We start from the raw sequence: 18,886 nt of genomic DNA, 5'->3' as shown, positions 1-18,886 counted from the left end.
CTTTTGACAAAACTCAACACCCATTTATGATAAAAACCCTGCAGAAAGCAGGCATAGAGGGAACTTTCCTCAACATAATAAAGGCCATATATGACAAGCCCACAGCCAACATCATCCTCAATGGTGAAAAACTGAAACCATTTCCACTAAGATCAGGAAAAAGACAAGGGTGCCCACTCTCACCACTCTTATTCCACCTAGTTTTGGACGTTTTAGCCACAGCAATCAGAGAAGAAAAGGAAATAAAAGGAATCCAAATTGGAAAAGAAGAAGTAAAGCTGTCACTGTTTGCAGATGACATGATACTATACATAGAGAATCCTAAAGATGCTACCAGAAAACTACTAGAGCTAATCAATGGATTTGGTAAAGTAGCAGGATACAAAATTAATGCACAGAAATCTCTGGCATTCATATACACTAATGATGAAAAACCTGAAAGTGAAATTAAGAAAACACCCCCATTTACCATGGCAACAAAAAGAGTAAAATATCTAGGAATAAACCTACTTAAGGAGACAAAAGACCTGTATGCAGAAAATTATAAGACACTGATGAAAGAAATTAAAGATGATACAAATAGATGGAGAGTTATATCATGTTCTTGGATTGGAAGAATCAACATTGTGAAAATGACTCTACTACCCAAAGCGATCTACAGATTCAATGCAATCCTTATCAAACTACCACTGGCATTTTTCACAGAACTAGAACAAAAAATTTCAGAATTTGTATGGAAACACAAAAGACTCCGAATAGCCAAAGCAATCTTGAAAACGAAAAACGGAGCTGGAGGAATCAGGCTCCCTGACTTCAGACTATACTGCAAAGCTACAGTAATTAAGACAGTATGGTACTGGCACAAAAACAGAAAGATAGATCAATGGATCAGGATAGAAAGCCCAGAGATAAACCCATACACATATGGTCACCTTATCTTTGATAAAGGAGGCAAGATTATACAGTGGAAAAAAGACAGCCTCTTCAATAAGTGGTGCTGGGAAAATTGGACAGCTACATGTAAAAGAATTAAATTAGAACACTTCCTAACACCATACACAAAAATAAACTCAAAATGGATTAAAGACCTAAATGTAAGGCCAGACACTACCAAACTCTTAGAGGAAAACATAGGCAGAACACTCTATGACATAAATCACAGCAAGATCCTTTTTGACCCACCTCCTAGAGAAATGGAAATAAAAACAAAAATAAACAAATGGGACCTAATGAAACTTCAAAGCTTTTGCACAGCAAAGAAACCATAAACAAGACGAAAAGACAACCCTCAGAATGGGAGAAAATATTTGCAAATGAAGCAACTGACAAAGGATTAATCTCCAAAATTTACAAGCAGCTCATGCAGCTGAATATCAAAAAAACAAACAACCCAATCCAAAAATGGGCAGAAGACCTAAATAGACATTTCTGCAAAGAAGATATACAGATTGCTAACAAACACATGAAAGAATGCTCAACATCATTAATCATTAGAGAAATGCAAATCAAAACTACAATGAGATATCATCTCACACCAGTCAGAATGGCCATCATCAAAAAATCTACAAACAGTAAACGCTGGAGAGAGTGTGGAGAAAAGGGAACCTTCTTGCACTGTTGGTGGGAATGTAAATTGATATAGCCACTATGGAGAACAGTACGGAGGTTCCTTAAAAAACTAAAAACAGAACTACCATATGACCCTGGAATCCCACTACTGGGCATATACCCTGAGAAAACCAAAATTCAAAAAGAGTCATGTACCAAAATGTTCACTTCAGCTCTATTTACGATAGCCAGGACATGGAAGCAACCTAAATGCCCATCGACAGATGAATGGATAAAGATGTGGTACATATATACAATGGAATATTATTCAGCCATAAAAAGGAACCAAATTGGGTCATTTGTAGAGATGTGCATGGATCTAGAGACTGTCATACAGAGTAAGTCAGAAAGAGGAAAACAAATATATATTACCGCATATATGTGGAACCTATAAAAATGGTACAGATGAACCGGTTTGCAGGGCAGAAATTGAGACACAGATGTAGAGAACAAACGTATGGACACCAAGGGGGGAAAGTGGTGCAGGGGGTGGTGGTGGTGGCAGGATGAATTGGGAGATTGGGATTGACATGTATAGACTAATATGTATAAAATGGATAACTAATAAGAACCTACTGTATAAAAAAAATAAATAAAATAAAATTCACAAAAAAAACCATAATGGAAAATAATGTGAAAAATATATATGTATAACTGAGTCACTTTGCTGTACAGAAGAAATTAACACAACATTGTTAATCAGCTATACTTCAATTAAAAAAAAAAAAAAAAAGAAGGTAAGGTTTTGTCCTGAAGGATGGGACAAAGGAAGGGGAGAAAATCCATAAGAGACCCTTAGAACAAGGCCTGGGAAGACCATCAATCAACGGATATTTAATTATTACCTCGGAGGAATGTGACACTAAGCTGATCCTTCAAAGAGCTGTTCTCATCGCCGTTAGACTGATGCCCCATTTCTGTGACAAATATTTTGTAATGCTCCTTTATTTTCCTGCAGGGAAACTTATAGGTAACGAAAGCTATGTATGCACATCATTTCCAAAAAATCAATATAATGCTCTAACTGCAATCTACAAGGAAAAAAAAGGAAGGCAATTTATAATAACGAAAAATTTCAGCGTGAACTTTCAAACACATCCATCAGGGAGACAGGATGGAGCAGCCGGATGCATGCGCTTAGATTCACAGGGAGTGTGACAGCTACAAACACAGGGTGGGCGAGGCTGTATGTCGAACAAACACAGAGTGGGCGTGGCTGTATGTCGGATGCTTCAGGTGGCCCTGCCATCAGTGAGGAGATTGTGAGCAACAGGGAATAACTCTGGGAAAAGTTCTGCATTCAAGTATAACAGACCCTCCATCTACTTATCCTTATGTTCCTGGAAAATTGAGAGTGTATTAAAAGAGTGCAAAAACCCCTTCAGTTTTTATATATAAAATGGACTTATGGTCAAGGCTCAGATAACAATAAACATCAAATAATCCACTCACATAACGATCTGGTAGAAGACTCAGAAGCCATGTGGAATGCAAGACAATTTGGGGGCTGTGTGGGGCTTTGCTGTGCAGAGCAGGGCACAAAGGTCCCCGGTCCCTGCCCCCAGTAGCACCCCTCAACTTTTATAACCACCGGAAATGCCTTCATAGATGTTAAGCCTTAGGGGGAGGTGTGCTCTCTTAACAGGTTAGAAAGGAGTTTGCAAACATGGTGGCCTGTGGGCCAAATCCATCCCACAATTATGTTTGCTTTGGACCTGCCTGGTGCTTTTATTGATTTTTTTTAGAAAGTAGAGCAAATAATCTGCATTAAAAATCTGGGCAATTTCAATCAAAATCTGGATCTCACACTTCCGACAAAATCAGAAGATCTCGGAACTTCGGGCCCGTTCATCGTCTAATGGGCACACCTGGTGGGCTGTACGATGCTGCCCCCTTCCCCGCCTCGGCCCCCTGATGCCTTAGAGTTTGTCTTTCCTGGGTAGAAAGGGTTCACACAGACACGGCAGCGAGCAGACCTCTCCTTGGTGCTGGGAGGGCTGACGCCTGCGGTGCCCAGCTCCCCTCCTCTGCTGAAAGCCCTCTCTCCTTCTACTCTGACCCCTGCCACAAAACCACAGATGCATTGTGAAAGGGCTGGACCTGTGTGCTGGAAGCGACCTGCTGCCCAAAGCATGGGATTTGCCGGGTGCTCAGAGAACAAGAACCTGTCTACGGACAGGTGGGGCCCATAGGCCCCAGGATGGAGGGCTCCTTTGTGGCTGCCCCTGGTCCTGACCCTGACCCATGACACAGCCATAGGATGGCCTGGGAAGGCTTAGAGAGGCAGGTACAGGAACTGGATCCCCGGGCTCGGGACCCGAGGGGGCACTATGGGAATAGGAGGGGGCACGGCTACTTCAAAGGCTTGTGCGAGGATTCAGTAGAATGAATTATGTAAAGCACCTGCCACAAGGTCTGTGCATGCTAAACGCTGCATAATAACAACCAGCATTTTTTTTTGTTTTTTAGTATTGTTGTTGCAATGATCATATTCCCAAAGGTTTGTGCCCCTTTCCAAAAAGATTTTGCTTGAATTACACTATTCCAAGGCCGTCCAAATAAATAGAACACTTTGCAGTGATGGAAACACTCTATATATCTGCACCATCCCACCTGGCACCTACGTGTGCCTACGGGGGCACTTGAAACGTGGCTAGTGCGACTGAGGAATGGAATTTAAAGTCTGATTTATTTTTAATTAATTGAAAGTTAAGTAGCTCCCGGTGGCTAGTGGCTACCATATTGGGCTCTAGTCTAAACCCTTCTAGAATGTTCAGGGGAATCGCAGTTTGTGCTGGGGAAGGGCCTGCAAAAGGTCACACTTACCCTGAAAACTCCCTCATAGCCTCTTGAGGCTCTAGGTGGACAGGGTTATGTATTCACCCACCATAGTCATCCTTCCTCTCACTTCTATTTTGACTTTTTTTTTTTTACATCTTTATTGGAGTACAATTGCTTTACAATGGTGTGCTAGTTTCTGCTTTATAACAAAGTGAATCAGTTACACATATACACATGTTCCCATATCTCCTCCCTCTTGCGTCTCCCTCCCTCCCACCCTCCCTATCCCACCCCTCCAGGCGGTCACAAAGCACCGAGCTGATCTCCCTGTGCTGTGCGACTTCTAAGGTCATTTGAATGACCTCCGTGAGCAAAAGCAAAGCATGGAGCTGACCGGCTGGGCGGCCACACTGCCCCGCACTTAGGCCCACAGCCCCGGTGGCGACGGGGAGACACCTGGTTTCTGAGCACCCCTGCAGCCTACATGGAGGTTAACGCACCACCGAGGATTAAATAAAGTGGTGTGTGGCAAAGAACCCAGCTGGTGTGGGTTGGATCGTGGCCCCCAAAATATATGTTCGAGTTCTAACCCCGAGTACTTGTGAAGGTGACTTTATTTGCAAATAGGGTCTTCGTAGATGTAATCAGGTTAAGATGAGGTCATACTGGATTAGGGTGGGCTCTCATCTGGTGACTGGTGTCCTTAGAGAAGCGGGAAATTTGGAGGCAGACACGCAGAGAGGAGAAGGCCATGTGAAGAGAGGACACACAGGGAGGTGGCCGTGTGAACACGGTGGCAGAGATGGGAGTGATGCAGGTACAGGCCAAGGAGCGCCAGCGCTTGTGGGTGCCCACTGGAAGCTGGGAGAGGCAAGGAAGGATTCTCCCAGGGAGCCTTGGGGCACGGCCCTGCTGACACTTGCTCTTGGGCTCCTGCCCTTCAGAACGGAGAGGATACATTTCTCTTATTTTAAGCCACCCAGTTTGTGGCACTTTTGTTACAGCAGCCCTAGGAAAGGAATATACCAGCTAATGGGCTGGGACAGAGGGTGCTCGAAAGTGTATAAATCTTGTCCCATTAGCCTCACACCCAGTTTTTGAAAAGTCGAGGAGAAGCATGACCACCTGTCTCCTCTTTCCTCTTGTGGCCCCCGGGTGGCTCTCCTCCCAAGATTGTGGGCACTGGTCCCATGACCCTGAGGATGAAATCATAGCAAAGAGGCATTGGGCAATTTACACATAGACGGTGCGACTCCACTGCACTGATGGGGAAACTGAGGCCCAGAGGGGCAGGTCTCTGCTCAGGATAACAGAGAAGTTAGACGCAGAGCCTAATTCTCTGGGCTCCTGCACCAATGTTTTACTTGTTTTGAAGCTTGAAGGTCTTGGAGGAAGGGACTGACTATTACACTGGAGTTTAAAGAAATGTAGCTTGAATGTGTATGTGGAAGGGACAAATGTGTACCCCCTAAGGATGCCCTGGGCCCTGGAAGGGGCTGCTACACCACCACCAAGCCTGACTTTCATGGTGGGGAAGGCGGGGTCGTGGTGTCAGGAGAGGAAAAGCCCCCTACTTCCTGGGGCAAATGCAGACGCTCTAGTGTCCCACCACAGGCTGGAGAGGGGGTGGGCAGGGCGGTGGAGGGGGGCAGCTGGACGGAGGGAAGAAGGGAGCTGTGTGTACACTCAGGGGAGAGGAAGAGGATGGGGAGCGAAACCAGGAGAAAGGCCAAGCAGAGAGAAGGCTGCCATTGTACACGCGGGACAGCTGCACGGGGGCCCGGAGGCATCGTCCCAGGAAGAGTCTAAGTCCTTTCTCCTCTGTGCAGGCAGAAGGGCCAAGGAGAAAGAGCAGGAGAGGCTGAGGCGGCGGGACTAGGGGCGGGGAGGAGAGAAACGGGAGAGGAGAAAGGAGCACAGACGAGATGGGGGAGGGTCGGGGGCGCTGCCAGTTCTGGACAGAATACAGATACATCCGCTCATCCTGCAACCATTCAATGAGCAGCTACTACGGGGCAGGCCCCCTTCCAGCACAGGGATACTGGAGAGGACAGACCACATATCTCTGCTTCCATGGAGCTGACATTTTAGAAGGGAGACAACCAACAAGATACGTGGCAAAGTGTATCATCAGCGGTGAAAGGGCCAGGGAGGCGGATAAAGCAGGAACCAGGGCAGGGAGAACCAGAGGGGGCAGGAGATATAACTTAACACGGGAAGTTGGACAGACAACATTCAAATATATGTTATGTGGCAACAAGGGCTCTGACTTAAAAAAGCAGGGTGAGGGGAAAAAGGGGGAAGGGAAGCCTCCTTCGGATGGATAGTCAAGGAGGGCTTCCCTGAGGAGGTGGTATTTGAACAAAGGTCTGAGGAATGGATGGTCTGAGGAACAGGAAGGAGGGGAGTGACTCAGGTGGAGGACAAGAGGTGAGGTGGTCAAGAGGGGAGGGACAGGGGGGCAGATCATTAGGACCCTGAGGTGACTGTGGGAGCCTCTACCCTGAGTGAGGGGGGAGTCTTAGGAGGGCTGTGGGCAGAGGAGAAACGGGATCTGACGTAGGTTGACAGCATCCTTCTGGCTGCTGTAGTGAGAACAGACCCTAGCGGGGTGAGGGCGGAGGTAGGGAGGCCCGAGACGAGAAAGCTGGGACAGCCCAGGCGAGAGATGATGGAGGTTTAGATAAGCATGGTGGCACCAGAGAGGGTTCTGGTGTATTTTGAAGGGAGAGTTGATGGGGTTTGCTGATGGATTGAATGTAGAGTGTGAAAGGGAGAAAAAAAAAAAACAAGAATAACACTAAGGTTTCGGTCTGAGCAGCTGGGACACTGGAACTGCCAAGGGGAAGACTGTGAGAGGTGCCTGGGAGGGGGAGGGACAGGGTCAGGAAGTCAGTTTGGACATGCCAGGTTCGAAATGCCAGGGAGACATCCAAAGGCAGATGTTGAGGCAGCTGGAGGCTGGTGTGTGGGTTTCAGGGCAAGAGGCTAAAAGCAGATCAAAACCGAGTGGTGGAAAGAGGGAGGGGTGAGGATTACTTCATAGAAGAACACCAGCTCTAACGTCTTTGTGGTCTTAAAACCGCTTTGGGGAAAAAATAAATCACACACACGCGCACCCCTTTACACGCCAGCAGCAAATCTTTGTCAGGGATGCCCAAATGCCAAGCAGATTCCTTTCCATCCTCCTACATCAGGGGGATGCCCCAGCCTCCACCAACGCCCCAGGCATCCTGCCACAGGAGGTGTCACGGCACAGAGGTCCCCCCCTCCAAGTAAGGGTGGCTGCCCAACGTTGACAGCCAAGTAGTGTAGGTCCTCAGCTGACCTCCCCTCCCCAGCTTTGTATGAGGAGAAGAGTGAAAATAATTGGGGTGCTCAGGGCCTGGTTTCAAAACAGCTGTGACTGGGAGCCCTGGCACACCTGGGGCCTGTAATGAGGGGCTTCCTCCCCTCCTCCCATGGTGCATTTAAACACGATGAGGGAAAGGCAGGAGGCTCACCCCCAGTGCTCACATCTCTACAAAAGTCTGCACCAGATGGCAGGAGCTAGGTGGGGAAACAGCTTCTGAACTGCCAGACTCTGACGGCAACGTGGAACGAGAAAGCAGTATCCTAACGAGAAGAAAATGGGTACTCCCGTCCAATTCATCAGGAGGGGCCGGAAGAGGTGTATTTTCTTTCCCCTTTGGTGGTGGTTGCTTTCCCCACGGCAAGGTAGTGGAAATGTGTGAATGTCACTGTAGTATGTGTTTCTCCTTTATCCTTTCCAACAGCTCCTGATTTCTATTTGGGAACCCAGGTGCTGGGGGAAAATGACTCCCCCAGCTGCTCCAGGAACAGGTGACATGGGCTAAGCTAATTGGCACATACCGTCTGCTCTCCGTGGCGATTGGTTCAGGGGTTGGCACGTGACTCAAGCTGGTCCAGTCAGAAAGACTCTCACCACTTGGGCATTCTGGGAAAAAACCCTGCTGAATGCTAAGGTACCATACAAAGGAAGAGGCGTGGGACCCGTCCCAGTGCCGGTCATCCTCTAGAGACCTCAGGCCTTATGATAAAATCGTGACGCTGTCAAACCACAGAATGTGTCTCTGTATAAAGCTCGCCTGTATCTTTTTGGTTTAGGGAGCAAAGAATTCAATCTCTCGTCAAAACCACTTGGAAACTGGGGTTTCTGTCAATTGGATCTGAAGGTTATCTACCAGCCACGAGCATCACCAAGAAATACCCTCTCCTTGCTTAAGCAGGACTACATATCACCTCCTCAGAACTGAGGGGTGCAGAGCCAGAGAATCGCTGAATGGAAAGAGATGAATGTTTCCAGCTTTGCCAGAAACTTCCAAATTGCTCTCCAAAGCAGAGGTGCTAATGCGCATTCCCACTGCTGGTCTTCCTGTTTTCTCTCATCCTCACCATCATTTGGTGTGACAGGACCTCTGAATATTGCTGTGGTGATGGGCGAGAGGTGATAGTGCACTGTGGGCTGAATCTGCATTTCACTAATTACCAGAGAGGCTGAGCAGATGCTGCTACCTTTTGATCCGTGGGTATAAACTTATTTTCATCACGTGATGCTACCTGTTGTGACATTCATCTGAATGCTGGTCTGGGGTAGGTTGTGCAGTGCTGTGTCTATCATTGCTAATGTTTCTTAAGTGCTTACTAGGTATCACTGTTCTAACATATTTAATCCTCAGAAAACCCTACGAGCGAAGTAACATTATTATTCCTAGGTGAAGTAACCAAGGCATGGAAGTTAAATAACTTGTTCAAATTCACTCAGCTAGTAAGTGGCGGAGCCCAGATTTGAACGCAGTCAGAGTCCTTGCTCTCAACTGCTTTGCAAAAACCTGGAAGCATCTCATTCCACGGATGATATGACTTTAACTCGTGGGTATATAAGGGAGCACAGTCAGGGCAGCTGAAGTGTACTGAAAGATCACTAAGCACATTTTGTAAAAATGTAGGATACAATTTATACTTTCAAGGGTATTTATATTTGAGATCTGAGTCCCTGAAGTGAGAGGAAGCCAACACACAGAAATACCCATGAACAAATTGATATTTATCCTGCTTAAACTTAGCACCTCTCACTTCATCCTGTGTCAATCTCTACTGCAAACACGGGGAAGCACAGAGCAAGATGACGGCAAAATGAAATGGCAAATCTTATGAAAGATGCAAGGTTTTGTGAAATTAATTAAAGTGATGCGGGAGGACAGCTTAAAGCATGTGCAAATCCACTGACAAACAATCATCTGGTCTATGAGATAACTGAAGAAGAGACCACTGAAAATGATGATGAGGGAATCAGCACTTCACAGGGAAGATTCAGATGTCAAAGGATTAAGAGAGGCCCTTGGGAAAACTGATCGAATCCTCAAATACTTTTGCAAAAATGACCCTTTACGATTTTGCTGTGAAAACTGAAGGTGAAGTAAAGGATATCATATTGTGCTATCATTTAAATTTGTTGAACAAGTTATCCCCTCCACTGCCTTTAACTGACACTTCATCAATTCATTTGATTAAAGAATCAATCCATTCGGCATAATTTTTTTTTTTTTTTGGCGGTACGCAGGCCTCTCACTGCTGTGGCCTCTCCCGTTGCGGATCACAGGCTCCGGACGCACAGGCCCAGTGGCCATGGCTCACGGGCCCAGCCGCTCCGCGGCATGTGGGATTTTCCCGGACCGGGGCACCCTGCATCGTTAGGCAGACTCTCAACCACTGCGCCACCAGGGAAGTCCCATTCGACACAATTATAACCTAATCGTTGTTAAATACTATTAGAATATAACACAGAATAAAGTTATTTTTAAAACTGTGTAGTTTCACTTTTTCAAGATAAAATACCTAATTAAATACATTAAAAGCACTATTTACATGAACTGCTGGTCCACTTAAGGAACAGTTTTCTGGTTCCAGTCTTCCACAGTTCCAGCTAACCTCCTGTCTTCAAAAGGGTATCACATACACAAAGGGACTAAGAACCATTATTGAGGTTGTGACTTTAATCTTCCCTCAGTATCCATGTCTTCTTCTCCCATAGTAATAGAATTTTGAGCTGGGCAAATGGCCACCCAGAATAAAGACTACATTCCCTAGTTTCCTCTGCAATCATGCGTGCTCATGTGACTTGTTTCTCATCAGTGGGAAATAAGGAGAAACAGAAAGCAGTTGAGTCTCTAACCAATTTAAGAGCACCTAAACATATAAAGCAAATACTAATAGACCCAAAGGGAGAAATAGACAGCAATAGAATAATAGTAGGGGACTTTATTACCCCACTTTCACCAATGGATAGATCATCCAGACAGAAAATCAATAAGGAAACATAGGTCTTAAACTATACGTTGATCAGATAGACTTAGCACACATGTACAGAACATTCCATCCAAAAGCAACACAATATACATTCTTTACAAGTGCACATGAAATATTCTCCAGGAGAGATCATATGTTAGGCCACAAAACAAGTCTTAATAAATTTAAGAAAACTGAAATCATATCAAGCATCTTTTCCAACTACAATGGTATGAAACTAGAAATCAATTACAAGAAGAAAACTGGAAAATTCACAAATACGTGGAGATTAACGACATGCTACTGGACAACCAACTGGTCAAAGAAATCAAAAGAGAAAAAAAAAACCTCGAGGCAAATGAAAACGGAAATACAACACACCAAAACATATGGGATGCAGCAAAAGAAGTTCTAAGAGGGAAGTTCCTTGTGACAAATGCCTACATCAAGAAATAAGAAAAATCTCAAATAAATAACCTAATATTACACTTCAAGGAACCAGAAAAAGAACAAAGCCCAAAGTTAGTAGAAGGAAAAAAATAATAGAGATCAGAGCAGAAATAAATGAAATACAGAGACTAAAAAGACAATGGAAAAGATCAATGAAACTACAAACTGGTTCTTTGAAAAGATAAACAAAATTGATAAACCTTTAGCTAGACTCAACCAGGAAAAAAAGGGAGAGGACTCAAATAAATAAAATCAGAAATAAAAAGGGAGACATTACAACTCATACCACAGAAATACAAAGGATCATAAGCGACTACTACGAACAATTATATGTCAATAAATTTGACAAGCTAGAGAAATGGATAAATTCCTAAAAACATACAACCTACCAACACTGACTGATGAAGAAAGAGAAAATATGAACAGACCAATTACTAGAAAGAAGACTGAATCAATAATCAAAAACTTCCCCAAATATAAATGTCCAGTACTAGACAGCTTTACAGGTGAATTCTACCAAAAATTCAAAGAAGAATTAATATCAATCCTTCCCAAACTCTTCCAAAAAATAGAACAGGAGGGAATACCTCCATACTCATCTTATGAGGTTAGCATTACCCTGATACCAAAACCAGCCAAGGACACCACAAGTAAAGAAAATTATAGGCCAATATCTCTGATGAACACAGAATGCAAAAATCTTCAATAAAATATTGGCAAACTGAATTCAACAATACAGTAAAAGGATCATATACCATGTTCAGATGGGATTTATTCTAGGAATGCAAGGATGGTTCACCATCCCCCAATCAATCAATGTATACAGCACATTAAAAAAAATGAAAGATAAAAATCATCTCAACAGATGCAGAAAAAGCATTTGACAAAATTCAACATCCATTTATGAGGAAAACTCAAAAAAGTGACTGTAGAGGGAACATACCTCAACATAATAAACGCCATACATGACAAGCCCATAGCTAGCATCATATTCAAGTGATAAGCTGAAAATTTTTCCTCTAAAATCAGGAACAAGACAAGGATGCCCACTCTCAACACTTTTATTTGACCTAGTATTGGAAGTCCTAGCCAGAGCAATTAGGCAAGAAAAAGAAAGAAAAAGCATCCAAATCGTAAAGGAAGAAGTAAAACTGTAACTATTTGCAGGTGACATGACATTATACATAAAAAACCCTAAAGACTCCACCAAAAAACTGTTAGAACTAATAAATTAATTCAGTAAAGCTCCAGGATATAAAATCAATACACAAAAATCTGTTGTGTTTTTATACACTAAAAACAAACTATCAAGAAGATAAATTAAGAAAACAGTCCCACGTACAACTGCATCAAAAAGAATAAAATATCTGGAATAAACCTAACCAAGGTAGTGAAAGACTTGTACACTGAAAACTATAAGACATTAACTAATGAAAGAAATAGAAGAAGACACAAATAAATGGAAAGGTATTCCATGCTCATGGACTGGAAGAATTAATACTGTTAAAATGTCCGTACTATCCAAAACAATCTACAGATTCAGTGCAATCCCTATTAAATTTCCAAGGGCATTTTTCACAGAAACAGAAAAAACAATCCTAAAGTTTGTATGGAACCACAAAAGACCTCAGAGAGCCAAAGCAATCTTGAGAAAGAAGAACAAAGCTGGAGGCATCATGTTCCCTGATTTCAAACTGTATTACAAAGCAGTAGTAATCAAAACAGTATGGTGTTGGCATAAAACCAGACATAGATCAATGAAACAGAATAGAGAGCCCAGAAATAAACCCACACATATATGGTCAATTAATTTATGACAGAGGAGCTAAGAATGTATGATGGGGAAAGGACAGTCTCTTTAATAAATGGAACTGGGAAAACTGGACAGCCACATGTCAAAGAATTAAAGTGAACCACTATCTTACACCACAGACAAAGATTAACTCAAAACAGATTAAAGACTTGAACATAAGACCTGAAATCATCATTTGACATGGATCTTGGCAATGATTTTTTTTTTGTATTTGACACCAAAAACAAAGGCAATAAAAGCAAAAGGAAATAAATGGAATGACTAAAAAGCTTCTGCACAGTAAAGGAACACTGTGCACAACAAATTGAAAAGAAAACCTACCGAATGAGAGAAAATATTTGCAGCTCATACATCTGATAAGGAATTAATTTCCAAAATATACAAAAAACTGATGCAACTCAATAGAAAAAAACCAAACAATCCAATTTAAAAAATGGGCAACAGATCTACATAGGCATTTTTCCAAAGAAGATATACAGATGGTCAACAGGTACATCAAAAGATGCTTCACATCATTAATCATCAGGGAGATGCAAATCAAAACCACAATGAGGGCTTCCCTGGTGGTGCAGTGGTTGAGAGTCCGCCTGCCGATGCAGGGGACACGGGTTCATGCCCCGGTCCGGGAAGATCCCACATGCCACAGAGCGGCTGGGCCCGTGAGCCATGGCTGCTGAGCCTGCGCGTCCAGAGCCCGTGCTCCGCAACAGGAGAGGCCACAACAGTGAGAGGCCCGCGTACCGCAAAAAAAACAAAAAAACAAAACCACAATGAGATACCACCTCACACCTGTTAGAATGCCTATTACCAAAAAGGCAAAGAATAACAATGTTGACAAAGACTTAGAGAAAAGGAAACCCTTGTTCACTGTTGGTGGGAATGTAAATTGGTATAGCCATTATGGAAAACAGTACGGAGGTTCCTCAAAGATTAAAAATAAAACTACCGTATGATCCCACAATTCCACCTCTGAGTATCTATCTGAAGAAAATGAAAACACTAACTCGAAAAGATATCGGCACCCCCATGTTAACTGCAGCATTATTTACAATAGCCAAGATATGGAAACAACCTAAGTGTCCTCAGTGGATGCAAGAATAAAGAAAATATGGTATACACACACTGGAATACTATTCAGCCATGAAAAAGAAGGAAATCTTGCCATGTGCAACAACATGGATGGACCTTGACGGTATCAGGCTAAGTGAAATAAGTCAGACAGAGAAAGACAATTACCATATGATATCACTTACATATGGAATCTAAAACAAAGCCGAGCTCATAGATACACAGAACAGATTGGTGGTTGCCAGAGGTGGGAGGTAGCGGGTGGGTGAAATGAGTGAAGAGGGTCAAAAGGTACAAACTTCCAGTTATGAAATAAATAAGTCATGGGGCTATAATGTACAGCATAGTGACTACAGTTAATAATATTATGCTGTATATTTGAAAGTTGCTGAGAGTAGATCTTAAAAATTCTCATCACACGCACCCAGACCTTTGTAACTATGTATGATGACAGATGTTAACTAGACTTATTGTCGTTATCCTTTTGCAATATATACAAATATTGATTCATCATGTCGTACATCTGAAACTACTATAACATTATATGCCAATTATGCCTCAGGAAAAAAAAAAAGAAAAGGAAATGGTTGAGTCTCTGATCGATTCATGGGCAGGTCCATCAAAGCAGCACAGACTTTTAGTTGAGAGAGTAATAAATGACTTCTGTCTTGGGTCTCTCACACACAGCCAAAAACTTAAATCTAATTCAATCAGTTGCCCTAGACACTCATGAGAATGCAGGGTTGAATGTGTCCAAAGACCTGGTAAGAACAGTTGACTGTTGTTCCCTGGGAAGCTAAAAAGTTATTCTTCTAATATGAGTCTAATTATTCTAATGTAAGTCATACAAATCAAGTTAATCTAAAAGGGATTTTGAATTCATTCTAGTTTTCTGTTATTTTTCTCAATCAACCTACAATGACCAGCATAACTGGTCATGTTTTCACTTTAAGCAGTGGCTTAATATAAAACTCAAATTTCCATTGACAGATGAACGGATAGAGAAGATGTGGTGTGTGTGTGTATATATATATACACACACACACACACAATGGAATGTTACTCAGCCATAAAAGAGAATAAAACTCAAATCTGAGCTTCCTAACTACCAGGGCAAAAAGGGAAAGTATACAGGGTACACAGCTCTTGTTCTTTAATGACAAGAGCACGTAAGTTCATCACAGTAAACAGACATTTTCAGGGTCCTGAGTTCTCAATGTCAGGTTAGAACAGAGTTCCTTGCAGAGAGGGCCATTCTAAACATAACGGATAAAACTCTCAGGGACAGTTTTACAAAAAACATAAATGTCCTATATATGGCAATTTATACTCGGCATTACACTCCCAGTCTTCACTGAGGGTGTAACAGTCAAGCATAGTTGGATGAAAGCAATTCTTTGGGGAAAGCGCTTTTTGGTGATTTGTTTAAATTCAAGGACAAAGTTTGCGGAAATCAATTTTGAAGAAATGTTAAATCCTGAGAGATGGCTCCTTCCCTAGTGCCAGCTACATGATTCTGAAACACCAGGCTTTGGCCCCTATCGTGAGCCCCTAAGATATCGCAGGATATAGGTTTCCTTTCAATTTGATGGATGTAACAACATCCATACTCCCTTTGAAGTCCTACGGTCTTGGTTTCCATTTTGATGATGCCACAAGCACCTGCTTTTACGATGATGAGCAAGTCTCTTTTCTGGGCTGCAGCTGCCCTAGCTGTCAAATGTGGGGGGTGGATGAGTACACTTTTAGGGTCCTTACTGTTCCTTTGGCATCCAAAGCTAAAGGTTTCTACACAGACCATTCAGCTAGAGGTTCTAAAAGTGGGTCTCACAGCCCTCAGACATGTTTTCTCTGTGGGTCCACACTGTGTATTAACAAAACAAAACAAAACAAAACAAAACAGAGTTTTGCCAACATGCTTTAAAATCAGATTTTGTCCAAGAATTCAGATTAGAAATATTTGAAGGTTGGCAACTCTGAGCACGAATGGCTATAATTACCTGGACCTGAGTGGCAGATGCCCCTTTTCAGTAGGTGCCCTGGTCTGTCCTGCTTCCTCCATCTATATCCAGGTCTCTGCAACCAGATGGGTGGTGACCTGGGGTAAACTCTGAGCCATGTGGCTTTCTGCAGAGATCCCGGAACCAACAGGGTCATGTGTATAGGACTGCGGCCTTCCTAGTTCTCTCAGCGGGGCCCGCCCGCTGGGTGATGCTGGCAGTGGAAACAGTCTGCAAGACGACACACCTCACCGGCGTGCTCCTCACCCCAATGTGCCCACGCCAGCCACACCGTGTACGTGAGGGGCAGCTGCCCAGCTTCCAGGACGGCTTCAGTGCCCTGAACCCAGCTCAGGGAGGTATCCGTCCTTCTCTCATGTCACTCCTACCCAAACAAGCCCCTTGTCACTTGAACACAACTTCCCAGGGTTACAACGTTCAAGCCACAGTATCTGATTTCACAACTGCCTTGGCTCCTTACCCAAGGTGAGGAGTGTTTATTTTTCTAAATTAGAGCAAGTTTCATTGAGTCTGAAGGACTTTGCAGCCGTGCTGCAGATAAGTGACTGTAATTGTCCCTCTGCCTCAGGCAACCAGCCTGGCAGGTGACTTCAGAACGCACGAAAGTACCTCCTGCAGGATGAAGAGACAGGACACCTTGCTCGCTCTACACCCCGGATGCAACCAACACTGCGGGCACCAGCTGCAGGAGGGATGGAGCACCTAGGGCGGTGTAGACGATCAAGTGTAGACGAACAGTCCCTTGCCGTCTGTAGAGTGGCCACAGGCCCCACGTACACTCCTCTCCATCCCCCGCCCCAATGTTCTGGAAGCTTGTTCCATGCTGATGGCCTCAAATTAACGAACTAGTCCCCCAACGACTTAAACAGCACAATTCACAGAGAACTCATACTCCTGCCCGAGTACTTCAAGGCCTCTCTGTAGTATATTTCATATTTTAAATAGACTCACTTTTTTTTTTTTAACTCAAATTCCTTTGGAATGGTCACTTTCTATCACTCCCGTAGGCGAATAAATCTGTATTTTTCGAACACATCTAGAAGTCAATGCACAACTTTTAAATTAAAAGAAAGCTGTTCACGCACTACAGGGACCCCTCGCAGTACAGGGACCACAGTGGGAAAGACAGTGGTCCGAGGCAGGACAGCGGGTACCACGTCGGAGGTTCCCAGCCCACTCGTGTGCCCGCCCGTGGCAGCCTGGCTCCCTCACCTGTCCGGTAGCCCGTGCTGTTGAGGTACACGGCAAAGGTGCGGCTCTCGTGCTGCGACTGCCAGGAGGGCGAGGAGCAGTTCTCATTGTTGGTGTAGGTGTTGTGGTTGTGGACGTACTTCCCGGTGAGGATGGAGGAGCGCGAGGGGCAGCACATGGGCGTGGTCACGAAGGCGTTGATAAAGTGCGCCCCGCCCTGCTCCATGATGCGCCGTGTCTTGTTCATCACCTGCATGGAACCTGCAACCAGAGCGGAAGTGACATGTGAGCCAGTTTTCCAACGAGTGCGTCCCAGTCGGGCACCAAACAATTAGAGGTGGGTTCTGAGTGGTCCTCAACAGGGCAGCACCCCCATCCTGGGGGAGGGGAGTGTATGTTGGAAATCTCCAGGGGCAGATTGGGGGGCACCCCTGGCATTTCTGGGCAGCGGCCAGCAATGCACAATTGGATGGTCCTGTGCAATGAGGAAGTACCCTGGGTCCCCAGTTCCACTAGACATTCATGGAGGCGGGTAGGTAAAAACCTGCTTATAAGTTATCTGAGCCTAGTAAAGAACTCTTGTCTTGCATAAACAGAACATCTTTTTTTTTGCAGGGTATTAATATATGCTGACTTTTTTTTCTGGAAAGCAACCACTATGTAAACAGAGAGATTATACTTTGTTTCATCTGGAACTTCCCCAAGAATTGTTCCGTCTTAATGAAATCCGATCACGTCAACCTGGCAACCCCTCCCCCCTCCACCTTCTCTCCGAATACTTCTCAGCGGACATGCTCTGCATCAGTCATAACCCACTGTCGTCGCCTTTGTCCACATGGTCCTTCCAGCTTGGAACCCACTTCCCATCTCCCCGCCCCCCCAGATCTGACCCATCAGTACAGTCGCACCTCTTCTCATGGCTCTTTTTTTAAAAATAGATTTATTTATGTATTTAGTTTTGGCTGCGTAGGCTCTTTGTTGCTGTGGCGAGCGTTGCAGTGCGCAGGCTTCTCATTGTGGTGGCTTGTCTTTGTTGCTGAGCACGGGGTCTAGGTGCGTGGACTTCAGTAGTTGTGGTTCACGGGCTCTAGGGCGCAGGCTCAGTAGTTGTGGTGCACGGTCTTAGTTGCTCCGTGGCATGTGGGATCTTCCCGGACCAGGGCTGAAACCCGTGTCCCCTGCGCTGGCAGATGGATTCTCAACCACTGCGCCACCAGGGAAGCCCTTTTTTTTTTTTTTTTTTTGGCTTCTGGCTTCTGATTCCCTTGAACTCTTATCACGCATGTATTATTAGGACTTAATGATAAACCACTAGGTATGGTGATTTCACTCATGCCTATTCTTGTTTTTCAATGAAGCTGTGAGCAGAGCAAGGTATAGGAAGGAAAGGAATTTGTGTGGAAACCCTACTGTGTGCCGGTGCCTGCACACTGCCTGCTCCACTGAGGGCTCCAGGAGCTCAAAGACTGCGTGCCTTGCTCAGAGCCAAATCCCCAATGCCCCTACAGTGTGTGACACACAGTAGGTACTCAATAAACGTGTGAAGAATGGATGTGAAATCGTATACCATGGCTGGTACCCAGATACTTAGTAGGTTGAACAGAAATATTCAACGGAAATCCTTTTTCTTTTCCTTCTAAGGCCA

At 44.3% G+C, this 18,886-nt stretch overlaps 1 protein-coding gene across 10 annotated transcripts in view; it reads right to left on the bottom strand.

Moving 5' to 3' along the window:
* The window catches only part of SULF2 (sulfatase 2), a 140,262-nt gene that overhangs the window by 72,980 nt on the left and 48,396 nt on the right, over positions 1–18,886 (bottom strand). For all 10 annotated transcript variants that reach the window (XM_027078103.1, XM_027078100.1, XM_027078102.1 and 7 more), the window contains one exon: positions 17,263–17,502. In XM_027078103.1, the coding sequence (XP_026933904.1) occupies positions 17,263–17,502 (240 nt within the window). The remainder of the gene's footprint in view (positions 1–17,262; positions 17,503–18,886) is intronic.

The sequence above is a fragment of the Aethalodelphis obliquidens genome, unplaced genomic scaffold (assembly GCF_003676395.1).
Source record: "Aethalodelphis obliquidens isolate GAN/ISIS:26980383/991018 unplaced genomic scaffold, ASM367639v1 scaffold42, whole genome shotgun sequence".
Taxonomy (NCBI): Eukaryota; Metazoa; Chordata; class Mammalia; order Artiodactyla; family Delphinidae; genus Aethalodelphis; species Aethalodelphis obliquidens.
The sequence above is the reverse complement of the archived record's forward strand: the minus strand, read 5'-3'. Positions and strand labels throughout refer to the sequence as shown.